General features: G+C 39.9%; 1 protein-coding gene across 5 annotated transcripts in view; it reads right to left on the bottom strand.

Annotated features, from left to right (window-relative positions):
- The window catches only part of EPHA6 (EPH receptor A6), a 356,395-nt gene that overhangs the window by 88,467 nt on the left and 251,756 nt on the right, over positions 1-16,172 (bottom strand). For all 5 annotated transcript variants that reach the window (XR_014218859.1, XR_014218860.1, XM_082219716.1 and 2 more), the window contains 3 exons: positions 9,617-9,725; positions 4,448-4,518; positions 685-810 (listed from right to left, as the gene is read on the bottom strand). Coding sequence is in view for 3 of the 5 variants with exons in the window: in XM_082219716.1 (XP_082075842.1) it covers positions 685-810; positions 4,448-4,518; positions 9,617-9,725 (306 nt within the window). In the remaining 2 variants the exon portion in view is untranslated. The remainder of the gene's footprint in view (positions 1-684; positions 811-4,447; positions 4,519-9,616; positions 9,726-16,172) is intronic.

The raw sequence follows: 16,172 nt of genomic DNA, 5'->3' as shown, positions 1-16,172 counted from the left end.
TTCCATTCAAATAAAAATAAGGTTGCATTTATTACCTTTTTAGTGCAGAAAAATGAAATATAAATCTTATTTATAAAAAAAGTTTAATATTCTACGAAATCTCTCTTGGAAAAAGTAAGCCAAGAGATTGTTCCAAATATGATTTCTGGCCTACACATAGAGGAACATATATACGTGTGGACAAACACAATCAAACAGTCATAAAAATACAATTCAGAGGAAGTGACCTAGTGGGTAAATTCCATATAAAACAACAGAGCTGAGATGGCACATGTTACTGGGCAGCCTATACAAATACAGATGGCTGGGAAGCAAAACATAATAATACCCATTGAGTTCTATCAGCCCCAGGAAGAAGCAAAAGCAATTCAGGCATGGTAAGGTTCTAGATCAGAACCTATTTCCTTCTCTTACAAGACCAACAAGACCAACCAACTAACCAACCAACCAACCAACCAATCAATCAATTAATTCATGTGGCTAAATATGTGTAATGATTTGAGTAGATACTTTGAGAAGATACTTTGAAGTATCTTCACCTATTAGAAAACTACATTCCTTTTTTATACAGCATTATACAGCATTAGATTCCCCATACAGGTCTTGATGGAGATGATCAGCTTATCTGTATTAAAAAGAGTATTTATTAGTTATACTTGGAAATTAAGTGTGATGAATTTTTACCTGCCCCAATTACTCTCTCAATACGAATTCGTGATGGATCTATCTCCTTAGCAAACTCATGAACAGCAAGTGATGGGTCTTCATACGTGTCTGGATCAATGTATGTTTTAGTTCCTGGGAATCGCACTGTAAAACCAGAAATATTGTTTTTGCTTTAGACAGAAATAATTCAGGCAACACACACACAGGAAAAATAAATCAAATCAAATGGGAGTATTAAGAAGTAGTTAATAATCGTAACAGTAAATCTAATTCCAGATTCCGCTTCCTTCATATACATCTAAGAACATTTACTAATTGCCAACTAATTTTAACAGAACCTTCTTATAAAAAAAAGACTTTAACTCAAACGTTCTGTGACTACTGTATTTACGGATAAAACTTGATGTTATTAAGTACATAAAAGACCACTATTGTACTGCCCCCACCCCTTAGCAGACAGTGGGAAGGGGGTAGGGACTTACATGTCCTACTAGCAGCTGAACTGCTACTTATTGGGGCAAGAAGGGCAGTTTAGTCCAAACATACAGGTGGAGGCAATCAAGCCGGTCCTGCCACTGTGTTTGCACAGCACTGCCCTTTCCACCACTTTCTTCACCCCTCTCATCTGCCTAGCAAGCAACAGCAACTTATTTGCTGGAGAGTCAGGAGAATGTCTCTGCCTACCATGTACCCACTGGGTGGGGACTCAGATTCCATTCTCCCTTGAGGCAATTGTTGGAGAAAGGGAAGTGGTTTAAACCTCCCTTCCTTGTAAGTTAAGCAATATGCCAGTTGTTAACTTAAGCAATATGCCGTCCTAGGCGCCTTTAGGAGGAAGGACTAGCTATAAATTTGATAAATATAGAAATATAGTGCTCTAGTGCATAAGAGTACTATGTACATTCCAAAACCTCCCTTCCTTACACCCACACCCACACATACCACACCCACACAGTATGCATGCCTTCCAGTGCTGTCTGAGATAGTTCCTTTTCTTCTTTGTTGAAGGGGGATAGGGCGAGAAGCTAGCCCCTCAGGAGCCGGCTTCCTCCTCATATTTATTATTATCAGTTATTTATATTCTGCATTAATTGCCTTTCCACTTAAAAAGTGTCTGAAGTGATGTACAGTAAAAATACAGCAGTTCAAAACTTTTATTTGCAGCAGGCGCCTCCCATACATTTCACAGTCTAATTGACAGCTGAATATATGCTGTCTCCTGCTCTTTTCATGCTGCTTTCTTCAATCAGGTAATCTGACAGGTTGCTCTGTCTTCTCTCACTTCCTCAAAGTGGCTGCATGACGGCAGATTGGCAAGATGGTTTTTAAGTGGTCCTGCAGTGGCAGTTTAGAGGGGAGAGGCCACTTCAGCTCAAATCACCAGGAGTTGGATGGTGAGAAGGTCACAAAGTTGCTTTTGTCTTTTCTCTCTCTGTCCCCCTTTCTATGATTAATTTTATTTATTTATTACATTTATATGGTGTTTATAGGAGGGCTTTGTGTACATGCAGTCCTTGATGGGAGTGTTTTTCTATTGTCTCCTCAGATTTCTTTTTTTCAAAGCAACGTTCTTATTCTTATCTACCCCAAGTATACTAGCTGTACCTTGCCTCTCAACCATCCCATCTCACTGTTTTGTTGTTGTTAGGGAGAACAACACGGAAGCACGGAGCTTGTGGTTAGGAAGAATGATAAATTGATTCATGTTGAATTTTTGTATAGGCTACATTGATATTACACGCTTTAAATATGTGGAAGAAATGACACTGCATTCGAAATTCTTGTCTCCTTTGTGACCCATTTCTGTTTTTCCTTTATGGAAATCATTTCACTATGAAAATGTTAGAAGTGAGAATGAAATCACAACTAAAGGGATAAACATTCATTTTTGGCAAATAAATGTGATGTGGTTTCTGGCAGGCATAAGTTAGAAAGTTGAGAGAAAATCACATAATGAAGAGCAGGTGGAAATTAACAAAAACATTTTCAACGCAGATAAAATGAATTTATTTTGAAGTTTAAGGAGGTGATGGGGAATTATCCCTACAGCCTCAAACAAGCACCCTGGAATAACATAGGTTTAAAAATATAATGGAAGACTCACTTTGTGGTACACTTTTGATCTCTAAGTGGAGGGTTTGATGTATTTATTAATTTGACATTTTAGAGACATAGACACTTCCCTCAGACCCCCCTTGTACGGAAAGTACCAAGGAGAACAGAGGAATTCTATTTAAGTTAGGGCTGCCTGCAATTTCTTGGACTTTGCCAGGATTCTTCCATTGAAAATGGTCTCCTGGCGGAATTTTCGGAAGTCAGTTGCCTATGTCTGGGAAAACAACCTGGAAGTGCTGATTTTTTTTTGCAAATTTACAAAAAGAAGCTAAAAAGCTTCAGTATTGTTGTTGTTGAGATTAAAAAAAAGCAAACAAAGACAAACAAAAACTCAACAACTTTTGTGTCTGGATTCTCATTGCAACCCATTGCAACTCATATGGTAACCCTAATTTAAGTTGCCTCTTGTCCAAATGGAATCCTTATGTCACTAGAAATGTAGCTAGATTTTATGCAATAGCCATAAGTCAAAGAAAGCAAAAGTTCACACAGCTCCATACACAGTCATAAATTGACACAGCTCATAGTCAAATTCTATTTTAAAAAATACCTTTTAACAGAATTTATATATCCTTGGATACATATTTTAAATCTATTTAATTAGTATATTGATAGTTATATTTTACTTTGACCATTTTAATGTTTATTTAAAACTTATGCTGAAATTCTACTTTTTACTATGTTTATTATTTAGTCGTAATAATAAACATGTCTGAGCAGGAGTGAAACTAGGGATGGATGGATCTATAAATTTCAATTTCTCATAATAATATACAATTGTTTGTATGTGATTTTGCCTAATATAGACACTTTTGCAACACAAATTTCCCTAATATAAAGCATTTTTGTATGTTATTTTCACGAATACATTATTTTTATGCATACTTTACTACTATATGCATTTTTGTACACATTACTTAGCTAGAATTTTCTTTTGCAAAATTCAGAGAAGTTCAAATTTCAAAGTGTAGCTGTGTTTTGTGAATTAGGTAGATGTGACTTTAAATGTGAGCTGAACTGAATCTCTCTACCATCTCTAGGTGGAGCCAATCACTTCAATGTTAAGAAAAGTTTTTGTGGAGTTCATGGTGTTTCCCTCAACATGAAGGTACTCCTTTTTATGTGGAGCTCTAACTGTACACTTGGGACATGAGTGGCGCTGTGGGTTAAACCACAGAGCCTAGGACTTGCCGATCAGAAGGTCAGCGGTTCGAATCCCCGTGACGGGGTGAGCTCCCGTTGTTCGGTCCCTGCTCCTGCCAACCTAGCAGTTCAAAAGCATGTCAAAGTGCAAGTAGATAAATAGGTATCGCTCCGGCGGGAAGGTAAACGCCGTTTTCGTGTGCTGCTCTGATTCGCCAGAAGCGACTTAGTCATGCTGGCCACATGACCCGGAAGCTGTCTGCGGACAAACGCCGGCTCCCTCAGCCAATAAAGCGAGATGAGTGTGGCAACCCCAGAGTCGGCAACAACTGGACCTAATGGTCAGGGGTCCCTTTACCTTTAAGTGTACACTTAAGCCACAAGAAAAATTAGGAGGTGTGCGTAGATGATAAGTCGTGGAAGGATAGAATGTTTCTCTCTTTCAGCCAGATATAAGAAGTGAAAATACATTAAAAATGCAATGATCATTTAAATATGAAACATCACCGATAGCTTTGCTTACAATGTCCATTTTGCAAATGAGCTCTTCGTTTTTCTTCAGACTTCATTTTTGCCTTTATATACCACTGGCACCTTTAAGAAAATGAACACCATTTCACTTTTTTAAACCACAGAAGAAATGACAGTGAATTTACATGCTGATTATTTTTCTTTTATGAACTGAACTTACAAAAGCCATATTAATTGTAGAGGGCAGCTAGAAAAACAGCAACCAAATAAAATAATGGCATGCTTAGTAATAAATAACTGTACTGAAGCCCTTTCCATTTATTTAGTACCTGTGAAAACCAAACTCATGAAGGTACTTCTGAGAATGTTCTAGCAAGAACCATCCTGTAGGCACCAAGTCATGGATGAGCAACACATCTAGAAAATGTGTGATTGGTGTTACTCTGAAAATGACCCAACAATGGACAAAGCTCCACTAACAGCGACAAGAGATTTGATGGACCAGGGTTCTTGTATCAGTAGAAGGGGCCTTATATTCATTCATTAACGCATGCATACATACAGGGGCTACTCAATACATTAAAAAGGTAAAGGTTTGGCCATGCTGGCCTGATGACCTGGAAAGCTGTCTGTGGACAAACGCCAGCTCCCTCGGCCTGAAGTGAGATGAGCAATACACCCCATAGTTGCCTCTGATTGGACTTAACTGTCCAGGGATCCTATACTTAAGTCAATACATTATTGGAAATCCCGACAGATATTCATTATTGGACACCTGAAGAGGGCTTAGGTATCAATGAATATGTATTTTTTTAATGTATCTACAATGGGAACACAAACTTTCCTCATCTGTGTGAAAAAATCTGTGCAAAAAAAATGTTACTAGGAACCACCACACTCTGGGATGATGCTCCACATGAATAAGAAATGAAACCAAGGATGGGGTTAGGCTGCAAGCTGTAATACAGCTAAAAGGGGCTAAATCTGTCCTTTACCAAAACAGGAGCTTCCAGGGGTAGGATTGGCTCTACCACCCAAGTATTTCTCAGTTTCTGATGGGCCTGCTGTTCTAAATGGGAAAATGATGCTGCAAGTCATATGAGCCCAATGGCATCTACTCCTCTTGCCCCTAGGATAGGAATATTTGTATTCAGTTCTTCAGTTTATATCCAGCCATTTCCTAGTCACTCAGGGTGTATCACATTTCAAAAAATTTATGAACAGCTTCATAAAAATTGTAGTGTTCTTCTTAGAGCCTTCTTTTCTTAATTTCACTCCTCCTCTTCAATTTTTTCATTGATTCCTGTGCCCTCAATAGCTCCCAGAATCATCTTTCCTTATTCCCCTGTGATCATTAATTCATTACCAATGTTTTTTCATTAGCCAGTCCCTTCCTCTACTTCTCATCCATTTTGTCCACTTCATCACAGTCTTTTGGTTCAGGTTTTCCCCTCTTACAGCCATTTTCGCCGCTGGGCTCAAACTGTCCCTTTGGAGTTCTTGGACTTGCACTCAATCAAATTTCTACTTCTTTTAGCCTTCCTTACCTATTCAATGTGGCGCTGTGGGCTAAAGCCTCAGCGCCTAGGGCTTGCCGATCGAGAGGTCGGCGGTTCGAATCCCCGCGGCGGGGTGCGCTCCCGCTGCTCGGTCCCAGCGCCTGCCCACCTAGCAGTTCGAAAGCACCCCCGGGGGCAAGTAGATAAATAGGTACCGCTTACCAGCGGGAAGGTAAACGGCGTTCCGTGTGCGGCTCTGGCTCGCCAGAGCAGCGTTGTCACGCTGGCCACGTGACCCGGAAGTGTCTTCGGACAGCGCTGGCCCCCGGCCAATAGATGTGAGATGGGCGCACAAACCCCAGAGTCTGTCAAGACTGGCCCGTTCGGGCAGGGGTACCTTTACCTTTACCTTACCTATTCAAGCATCTTCCCTTTTTCCTTTTTCCTGCTAAAATGAGCTTTAACTTTCTTCAGACAATCTGGATGCTTTATGAACATTCTTGTGCTGCTGGGAGATTCATTCCTTCCCTAGCAAAAATATTCACTAACATCACATATCACAGGAGCTTCACTTTGTTGCACAGCTTCACTGAACTCGGAAAAATCCCATAGCAATATAGAAATCTCATACTGATCAAACCTAAGTTTTAATTCTCTCATAATATTTTTGTGGTTTTTATTCATTCAAAACTTGGCATGCCGATTTGCTGTTAGCAGGTAAATCATTCAGTCAAATACAGATGCAGGTGCATATTTCCTTCTGACTCTTCAGTATGAATAGACTCATCAGCAGCCTTGTGATTCAACATTGCATCAAATTGCTAATTCTAAATGGTGAATCAGAACACATCTGTAGCATACCAGCCCAATCTTCCACTTTGAAATTTGCCTGAGATTCTAAAACATGTTGAATATTTGTTCTGAATTGCCCTGTCTCTTTATCCTGATATTTACGTAGCTTCAGAAAATGAATCCATATCTTATGTAATTGAAAGAATGTAATTCAACAGGGATACATTAAAAGAATAGTTTCCAACGTTCTTAATGTTATCTAATAAATGTGATGAAACAAGAAGAAATCAAAATATGACTCTCTCTTTCCACTAAAGTGAGAAGCACACTTCAGAATGTCATTTGTTTGCTGAGCAAAATCATTTCAAAGGTCTGTGGCTTTGAAATGTTTGCATTTATCCTGTCTTATTTGATGTCAGTGAGTAAAGCTATTTACAGACACTCTTGTGATGTAATTTGTCACAATTGCCTTTTAAAAACATTAACACCCATAATTTTAACTGCAAAGTGAACCATAATTAGTTATGTGAATTAAATCTGTACATGGGGCTCACCAGAAAGTGGTGCAGTAATTCTTACAATGCTAGATAGAAAAGCTAACAATTTATTAAGTGTGCACTAAACAGGACTTCAGACTCTCTATGTGCACTGATAATATACTAATTTCCAAAATTATTGTCACTCATGTGTTACATTATAGTTGTATTCAATGGTGTCTGTGTGCAAGAGGAACGGGCTTCTGCTTGCACAATGGAATTTCATCTTCCTCTCTTCCCACCTGCAACCCCCTGTGTACCTCCCACCAAATGTGCCCCAGAGCAGATTGGTACAGGGTGAGGAAGAGAAGAGGAAGGTAAATGTCCATTATACCAGCAGGTCTACTGTGCAATGTTTTTTATTTTATTTACTAAAATTTCAAGTTTATTCTGTTTCTGCTTGATAAAAACACTGTTTCTAAGAGCAGATATCTAACAGCAGAAAACTTTGTTTCCTACAATGCTGATCATTTCAATGCTCAGCTTTCATTTAATCTTTTCCTATCACTGTAGCTGGAAAAAATAAGATAAATTGGGGTACCTTAGAGTACAATAGGTTGCGGATTCATCTCTTGCAGTGGAGGCAAGTCTATGATTATTTGAATAAAGCTAGGCATTACAAACCCTCCAAGTGTCCCGATTTTCCATGGACAGTCCCGGATTTACAGAAGCTGTCCCAGTTTCTGATTTGACCCCGCTTTTCCTTGGACGTCCCTGTTTTCATCAGAGGGTATGGAGTTATGTGACCCCCGAGCCAAGGAGATAAGTAACGACAGTGGTACCTCAGTTTTCGAACGTAATCCGTTCTGGAAGACCATTTGAGTTCCGAAACGTTCGAAAACCCAAAACTCAAGAAAGAAGCCTCAAAACGGAAATCTCAATACGGAAAACTCAATATGGAAGCTGTGTTTCTGGTTCAACTTCCAAGGAACGTTAGAAAACCAAAGCATTTACTTCCGGGTTTAGAGCGTTTGTGTTCTGAAACGTTCGTCAACGGAAATGTTCGAAAACCGAGGTACCACTGTATACAACTTTTAGAATACATTGGAAGTGAACGTATAGGGAAGATTTTTAATGTTTAATGTTTTATTATGTTTTTATATATGTTGGAAACTGCCTAGAGAAAGGGTCAGCAAACTTTTTCAGCAAGGGGCCAGTCCACTGTTCCTCAGACCTTGCGGGGGGCCGGACTATATTTTGAAGGGTGGTGGTGGAATGAACGAATTCCCATCCCCCACAAATAACCCAGAGATGCATTTTAAATAAAAGGACACATTCTACTCATGTTAAAACACCAGGCAGGCCCCACAAATAACCCAGAGATGCATTTTAAATAAAAGGACACATTCTACTCATGTTAAAACACGCTGATTCCTGGGCCGTTTGCAGGCCAGATTTAGAAGGCGATTGGTCCGGATCCAGCCCCTGGGCCTTAGTTTGCTTACCCATGGCCTAGAGTGACCGGGGCAACCCAGTCAGATGGGCAGGGTATAAATAATAAAATTGTTATTATGGAATAGGATGACCCTATTTTCATCAGAGAAATGTTGGAGAGTATGGCATTATATATTTTGAAGAAGTTCATAAAAATAATAAGTGGTAACATTTCAAAGTGCTAAGTCATAAATCATGCTTTGATAAGGAGGCAAGTTTCCCTCCAAATGTATTTATTTATTTTACTGGAAATAATGGAGGGAGAGATGGTTTTTCCCACCATAAATTCAAAACGGCTAAAAATGTTACATCTATAAAACCCAACACAAGAGGACACCTTTGCTCATCACGTTCTTTTGTCACTCAGACTAAGGAATAGTCTAAACATTTTCAGATTATGTGAAGATGGTGAAATGAGATACAGAGCAGTCAAGAGTGGTTTATACTTCCGGCCCCATTTTCACTATACAATTAAAGCTGTATCATACCACTTTAAACAGTCATGGCTTCTCCCAGAGAATCTTGGGAACTGTAGTGTGTTAAGAGAGTTAAGAGTTGTTAGAGGAGTTACAATTATAAGAGTGGTTTAACAGTCAATCCCACTTCCTAGGTAACTCTGTAAATTGTAGCTCTCTGAAGGGAATAGGAGTGGGTCTCCTAAACACTCTCAGCACCCTTAGCAAACCACAGTCCTCAGGATTCTCTGAGGGAAGCTATGGCTACTTAAAGTAGTACGATATGGCTTTAAATGTCAAATGCAGATGGGGCCATTAAACCTAACTGCCCTTCCAAGGAGCCCAGTTTCCCCAGCATTGGCACAACATTGGGACTTGTTAGGTCAAACACAGATACATTTTGGACATTTTTTTTCTTGAAAAGGCAGGGTATAAATGTAAAAAACAAAATATCAAATAAATATTGCCCTCAATGAAAATGAGTTACAATGCCAATGTTAATTACCTTCCAGTAATGAGGAAGAACAGAGTGAGGATGACTAGGAGCGTGAATCCTCCAACAGCCGCTGTGGCAATGACAAGAATCTGCCCCTGTTCTGCTGCCATATCTGAAGCTGAAACAGAAACGCACAGGAGTAAATCTCTGAATAATGGTTTTATTTAGAAGAAATTACATTACTCTACCAGCCAAATGCATCTGTTGTTAATAATGGCAATTGCTATGATTTGATTGGTGTTTCAGCAAAAACAGAACAATAACATTTGCTTTTGGAGTAAAATGACAGTGGCGTGATGCCGAGGGCAGGATAGAGGTAATGGGGTTTTGTTTTCTTGTCTAATTTCGGAAAGCAATATTGTAATAGCTATATATAACCAGCATTTTTTAGGACTGAAACATTATCTACATATCATTTACCACATATTCAGCATTTGGGTCTACATTACTAGCAGATAGCATGGTGGGGTATTTGCACCACACTGACCTTGTCAACCATCCCACCCCACCCCTCTACCTCCCAGTAAGCAGCATCAATGGGGGGTCCGGTGCCACCCCATCATGCAACTGCATTTATCCTTATAACAATCCTGTGAGCATCACAGCTAGTGATCCAATGAGCCCTGTTATTCATACAGATATTTGATCCTGTAACCCATTTCAAAATTCAGCATTCTCTCAATCTGAGTCACTATGTTTCACCGATTGATAATGGCAAAGCTAATGAAGGCAATCAAAATATGATAGTAGAATCCAAGGTTAATTGGAGGACCAGGTGTTTTCTGCTGTGGCAACCAGAATGTGGAACTCCTTACCACAGTTTTTTCAGTTGTCCTCCACTTTATTAGTGTTTTTCTGCTCCCCGAAAACACTATATTATTGTTTAATTAATTCTTCACTAAGGAGGTTTTTCTGTGGTCTCAGTTTTGGCTCTGAAGTTATGTTTTGTAATGGATTTGTGTGTAACTTTGCTTAATATTACTTGTTGCCTTGTTTTCATTTTTTCATTGTAAGATGTCTTGAGTTCCTCCAAGGGGAGCCTTTTTTTACAATGCAAAAAGGAGTCGCAGGAGGCATAATACAAAATTGGGCCCACAGAGGGGAGGTATCAAAGGCTTAAAGACCCCAGGTTTCCTATTTGGACCACTTCTTCCTAAGCCTGCAATTTGCTTTTAACAAACCATTCATGCAATTACTAATTGAATGGCATAGTGTCTAGTTTTGCCCTCGATTTTTAAAAATTCTGCCTGTAGCTTTTAATTTCCACTGAATTTAGCAAGATCAGTTTAAAATAAAATGAAAATAAAAGCGGTGGTAATTCTGCCCAATTTGCAATGCACACTGTAATTATATTCCTGGCAATAGTTTCCTGGTATGTGATGACAGCAAATGACAATAGTGCATTTCATGTCTTTTGTCATAAACTATTCACAGACAAGTCAAGCATGTGAAGTGGTGAAGTGACTGCAGAATAAGTGGGGAGCTGAAGCTTTTTATGAAATGCTAAATAACTAATCCCCCAAATACCAAATAGCTAGCTATTCTGAAGCAATTTTACACTTCACATCATGTTCTGCTCCTTAGTGTCCCAATTGCTTAGAAAAATTCAACCTAAGAAAATATGATGCCACACAAGTAACTATGCATGTAATAACACAGTTCCTAGGAATGCAGTTCAAATATCGAACGCAATCTTTGAACTACCAATAGGTGCTTTAAATAAAGCAAAAAGATGTTCTGAAGCAATAAAAAGGAAGGGAAATAGCAGCGGAGTGCACATTGCCATCATCTAGAAGATGCAGCTCTCTATAGATAAGATCAGCACAAGAAGAGGTTTGACTTGATTATCAAAGTCAATGGATACAAAAAAAGATGCTCAAAATCCGAGTCCAGACAAATGCAAATCCATTAGCTTCAGGTGTCCAGTGGAACTACTGACTTTTGTTCTCACATAGACCAACATACTCTGGGTGTCTTCAAAAGCCATTTGTGACCAAGAATTCAGGGTGACAGCATAAGCTGCAATTTTTGCTAAGCAAGTGCAAGCTTAAATGCAAATTATTCATAGGCTTATAGAATGGTAGCATTGGAAGCAATATTGTGTGACTTATGTAGAAATGTACTTCCTGAGCATTTATTTTTTTCAGATGCCTAGTTTACAGTACTGAAAGGCTAAACAAGACTGGATCCCAAGGCAGGGACAAATGAACTTTATAAGCTATCAGGCAACTAACTGCCTACGGGTCTGGATCATTAGGAGTAGTCGGACTTCCGGGTTAGCGCCACCGGCAATGGCGGGCTTCCTCTGAACTGGAGGAACCCGCTCCGTGAAAATCAGGGTCTGGACCGCCACAGCGAGGCGGAGACCCATCAAAAACCACAGGCGAAAGAAGCCTGTGGACCTGGGATTCGGCTGGCACCTTTAGCGCCTCCCCTACTCGCGGGGAAACCCGACTACGGGGATCCGGAGCGACGTGGGGTAAGCAGCGCGGTGCTTCGAATTGATTGCTCTTTTCACGGAGTGAAGCCGCATTGCTGTTGTCGGAGAGCGCTGACTTTTTTCCTGTGGACAATTGGACTCTAAACAAGTACCCGTGAGTAGAACGGAAAATTGGATTATTAAACTTCGTAATTTGGCACCGGAGCGGGAAGGTCTAAACAGGAAGTCCGCCTTCCGCTTTTGTAAACAGTTTGAAGCAAAGACATCGCAAACTAAAGTCTGGAAAGTCCTTGGAAGCAGGAGAAGAGGGGGAAATCTTAAATTGTTCAAGCCTGCAGGAGAGGGAGTAAAGAAAGATAAATTTCTATCATCTTGAACCTGGGAACGGGCTGTTAAAGATAGACGTTTGGGGAAAGTTCATTGACTGTGAATAATAACGCATGTTGACAGATACTTAAATAAGAGAAACATATTGATTCCAATGTTTCCTTTTGCAGTAAAAAGGAACAAAGATTTGACAAACAAAAGCAATTTTGTTGCTGGATCTGCTTGTAAAAGGATGGATACAAATAGAAATTGTTTCCTCTAAGGGAGCTTCTGAACTGTTGTTGGAGTGGACCTGGGGAACTCTACAGCTGTAGAGATTAGAGAGCGTGAGAAACAGGCTCTGACCTTGGATAAGAATGTTGACACAGGAAACCTTAGTGTCTGCTTTGTGCAGGACAAGTACTTTGTTGGAGCAGCTTCATGCGAAGATGGATTTGATGACTACTGCAATTGATAATTTCGGTCAAACAGTGACCACTGATATAGAACCTGCTCAACAACTGACCCAGGAATCTGCCCTGACAGGGCAAGTTGTGGAGAAGACAAAGGAGGAGGTTGTTGTTGAACCTCAAGTAATACAAGTTGAGAGAGATGCGGCCTTGCAGGAGCATAAGCTGTTGTTTCTGAGGACTGAATCTGGAGTGAGGCAGACTTGGAGAGACGGAGTCCTGTTGGGACTGGAGATTGCAAGTTGGTCAGATCCTCCTTTGCAGGGATGCTCTGACCTTTGGGATTTGGTTTTGGGCCAGGAGGAGATTGGAGTGGTCGAGGCACTCAACTTTGGAGGGGCATTGAAGTATGTTTTGGAATATTTTTTGGATTTTAGTGCTAAACATGGAGAACGGGCTGACCGGCCGAGAAGGGATAAAGACACTCTTAGGTTGTTCCCCCGAGATCTACTCCTCAGAGACAAAGGAAGGAAATTAAGAACAAGACCAGCAGAAGACAAAGTAAAGTGTAGGTACAATTATGAAGAAGATCTGCAGAAGGGACATGGAAAAGAGTTAAGAGCCTCGGACATAAGATCACCAGGTTGATGGACTAGATGGAACAGATAGAAAGGACTGACAGAACCCGAGACCAGGAAGAAGAGACGGTGGATGAAGATTGGCAGAAAGTTTAAAAATTCATTTAGAGAAATATTGCAAAATTAACGACTGTTAGGAAAATCTTGGAATGAAACTATTAGGCTTTAGTAGAAATGTTATAAGGAGTTATGTATAAATAAGTTTTTAAGTTTTAGGGTTTTTTATGGTAAGATAAGGCTAAAATAAATTAAGACAACTAAAGGACAGAATACAGTGAAAGATGGAAAGGATTTGCTGAGATAATTAATAATTAGAATACAAAAAAGGGAGGTGTGAGGAGGTCGAGGAAATACGTTAATGAAGATAAGGGTATGGGAATATTGGATTTGTTTTTAAATTAATTTTTTTGTTCTTGTTTTTGATTTTGGTGTATGGTATGTTTGGTACTTTTTATTCTCTTTGTATTGATTTGTATTGTTTAATTTCTTTTTTGTTTGCTTTTCTTTCTTTTCTCTTTTCTGTAACTTTAAATTCCCAATAAATATCTTTTTTTTTTTTTAAAAAAGGAGTGCAGTCATACCTCAGGTTAAATGTGCTTCAGGTTGAGCGTTTTCAGGTTATGCTCCGTGGCGACCTGGAAGTAACGGAGTGCGTTACTTCTGGGTTTTGCCGCTCTTGCATGTGCAGACGCTCAAAATGACGTCACGCGCATGCGCGGAAGCGGCAAATTGCGACCCGCGCGCATGCAGACGCAGGTTGCATTTGCTTCAGGATGCGAACGGGGCTCTGGAACGGATCCCGTTTGCATCCAGAGGTACCACTGTATATTAGGAGCTTTTTTCTAATTGAAATAACACATGCAAATGTCACCAGTTTGATTCCTAAACTACAATCACACCAAGGACAAAGGAGCTAGCACAGAGGGGAATATCATTGTGGATTGGAACATAGAAAGCTGTCTTAAGGTGAGTCAGACCATAGGCCCATATAGCTCAGTAATATCTGCTGTGACTGGTAGTGCCTCTCCAGGGTTCCAGACAGGAGATACTCCCAGCTCTGAGATGCTGGGAACTGAACCTGGAACTTTCTGCATGCAAAGCAGACACCCTACCGAAGACTCTTTCCTCGATGATATAAACAGTGGAATATAAACAGAATTGTTTCCATTTTCTGTCTGGGTTAACATTATTTAATTTAAAAACTCATTATTTACAACTATTTATAAAAGCCTGCTGATTGGGCCAATGGCCCATCTAGTTCAGCATCCCATTCTCACAGTTGCTAACCTGTGGGAAGCTCACAAACAGCAACTGGTAGTTAGAAGCATAATTCTTGGCTGCATGTCATGGAAGACCTGCTTCCTGTCTTGCAGGCCTTTTCCACCTGGCCTGGAAGGTCAGGGCCCCAACTGACTCTGGCTATAAAATCTTAGGCTGCTGAAGAACCCAGAGACTATCTTGGCTATCTCTTAGAGCAAACCCAGGTCATTGAGCCTGGCTTCTACAGCCACCACCCACCATGAACCACCATTAGCAGGAATGACAGCAACAGCAGCTGATATGTTCTATGATTGCGATAAAGATTTATATTCTTGCTACTGATGCTGTTTTAAATGTGCATTTTATATTTGACTACCTTTATTAAGGTTTTATTTCGAAATCTTTAAGATAATAATTTAGCTTCCTGTTAATTATGCTTGCTTTGAATTGTTTTGTTTGGTGTTTTGATGTAGGTTGTAAACCGCTTGAGATTTTTTTCCTTAAAAATATAAAGCAGTATGGAAATGAAATTGATAATAATAATAATTCTCATTTAAAGCCATCCAAGTTGGCGGCCATTGTTAAGTTGTAGGTGAACATATCAGACGACACAGCGATTCTTCAAACAGCTCTTGTTTATTCACAGGCCAGAACAGAACTGAACTGAAGGGTTCAGTCAGCCTGCTTATATAGAGCTCCAGTACAACGTAACTGTAACAATTTTCTAAAACTATCCAATCACTGAACGTCACTTTCGATCCCTTATTTGCATAACTATCTACAGTATCCCCCTGGTGGCCCAGGGTGAGAACTTCAGTACATAACAGCCATCACTGCCTCTTGTGGGAGAAAGTTCAATAGCATAACTGTGCTGTGTAAGGAGGTACTTCCTTTTGTCTGTCTTCCAACATTCAACTTAATTGGGTGTCCACAAATTCAAGCGTTAAGAGACAGAGAAAAAAACTTTTCTCTCCCTACCTTCTCCCTACCTTCACAACATGCACAATTTTATACACCTCTATCATGTCTCCTCTTGCACATATTTTCTTTAAACTAGAAATCCCCAAATGTAACCTTTCTTCACAGGGGAATTGTTCCACTCTGGTTCCATTTTCTGAACATTTTCCAACTCTACAATAGCATTTTTGCGGTGAGCTGACCAGAACTGCACACACAAGTCACAAGCGTGGCTTTTAAACATTTCCTCATTTTAGTAACATCAATGGGTATAACTAGCTTCTCTTTAATATCGAACCTTAGACTGAAAAATCATGTACATCTCCAGCAGTGAGAAAATATACACCGGGACCAGTACTGAATTACTATGTAATCAGTCCACACACAGCCAGGAGTCAGCAGTTCTTTTCCTTTTTCAAAAGGAGTGGATGTCTCCTATTTTTACTGTACAGCATGAAAAAAGGTGACTTGAACTTAATTTAAAGGGTGCAAGTATTTTTCTTTAGCAGGTTGAGCATTCAGCCATCTGTGAGCTGGCACCCTATTACCAGCTC

The sequence above is a fragment of the Podarcis vaucheri genome (assembly GCF_965113315.1).
Source record: "Podarcis vaucheri genome assembly, chromosome: 4".
Classification (NCBI taxonomy): domain Eukaryota; kingdom Metazoa; phylum Chordata; class Lepidosauria; order Squamata; family Lacertidae; genus Podarcis; species Podarcis vaucheri.
Note: the sequence above shows the minus strand (reverse complement) of the source record. Positions and strands in the feature narration are given on the sequence as shown.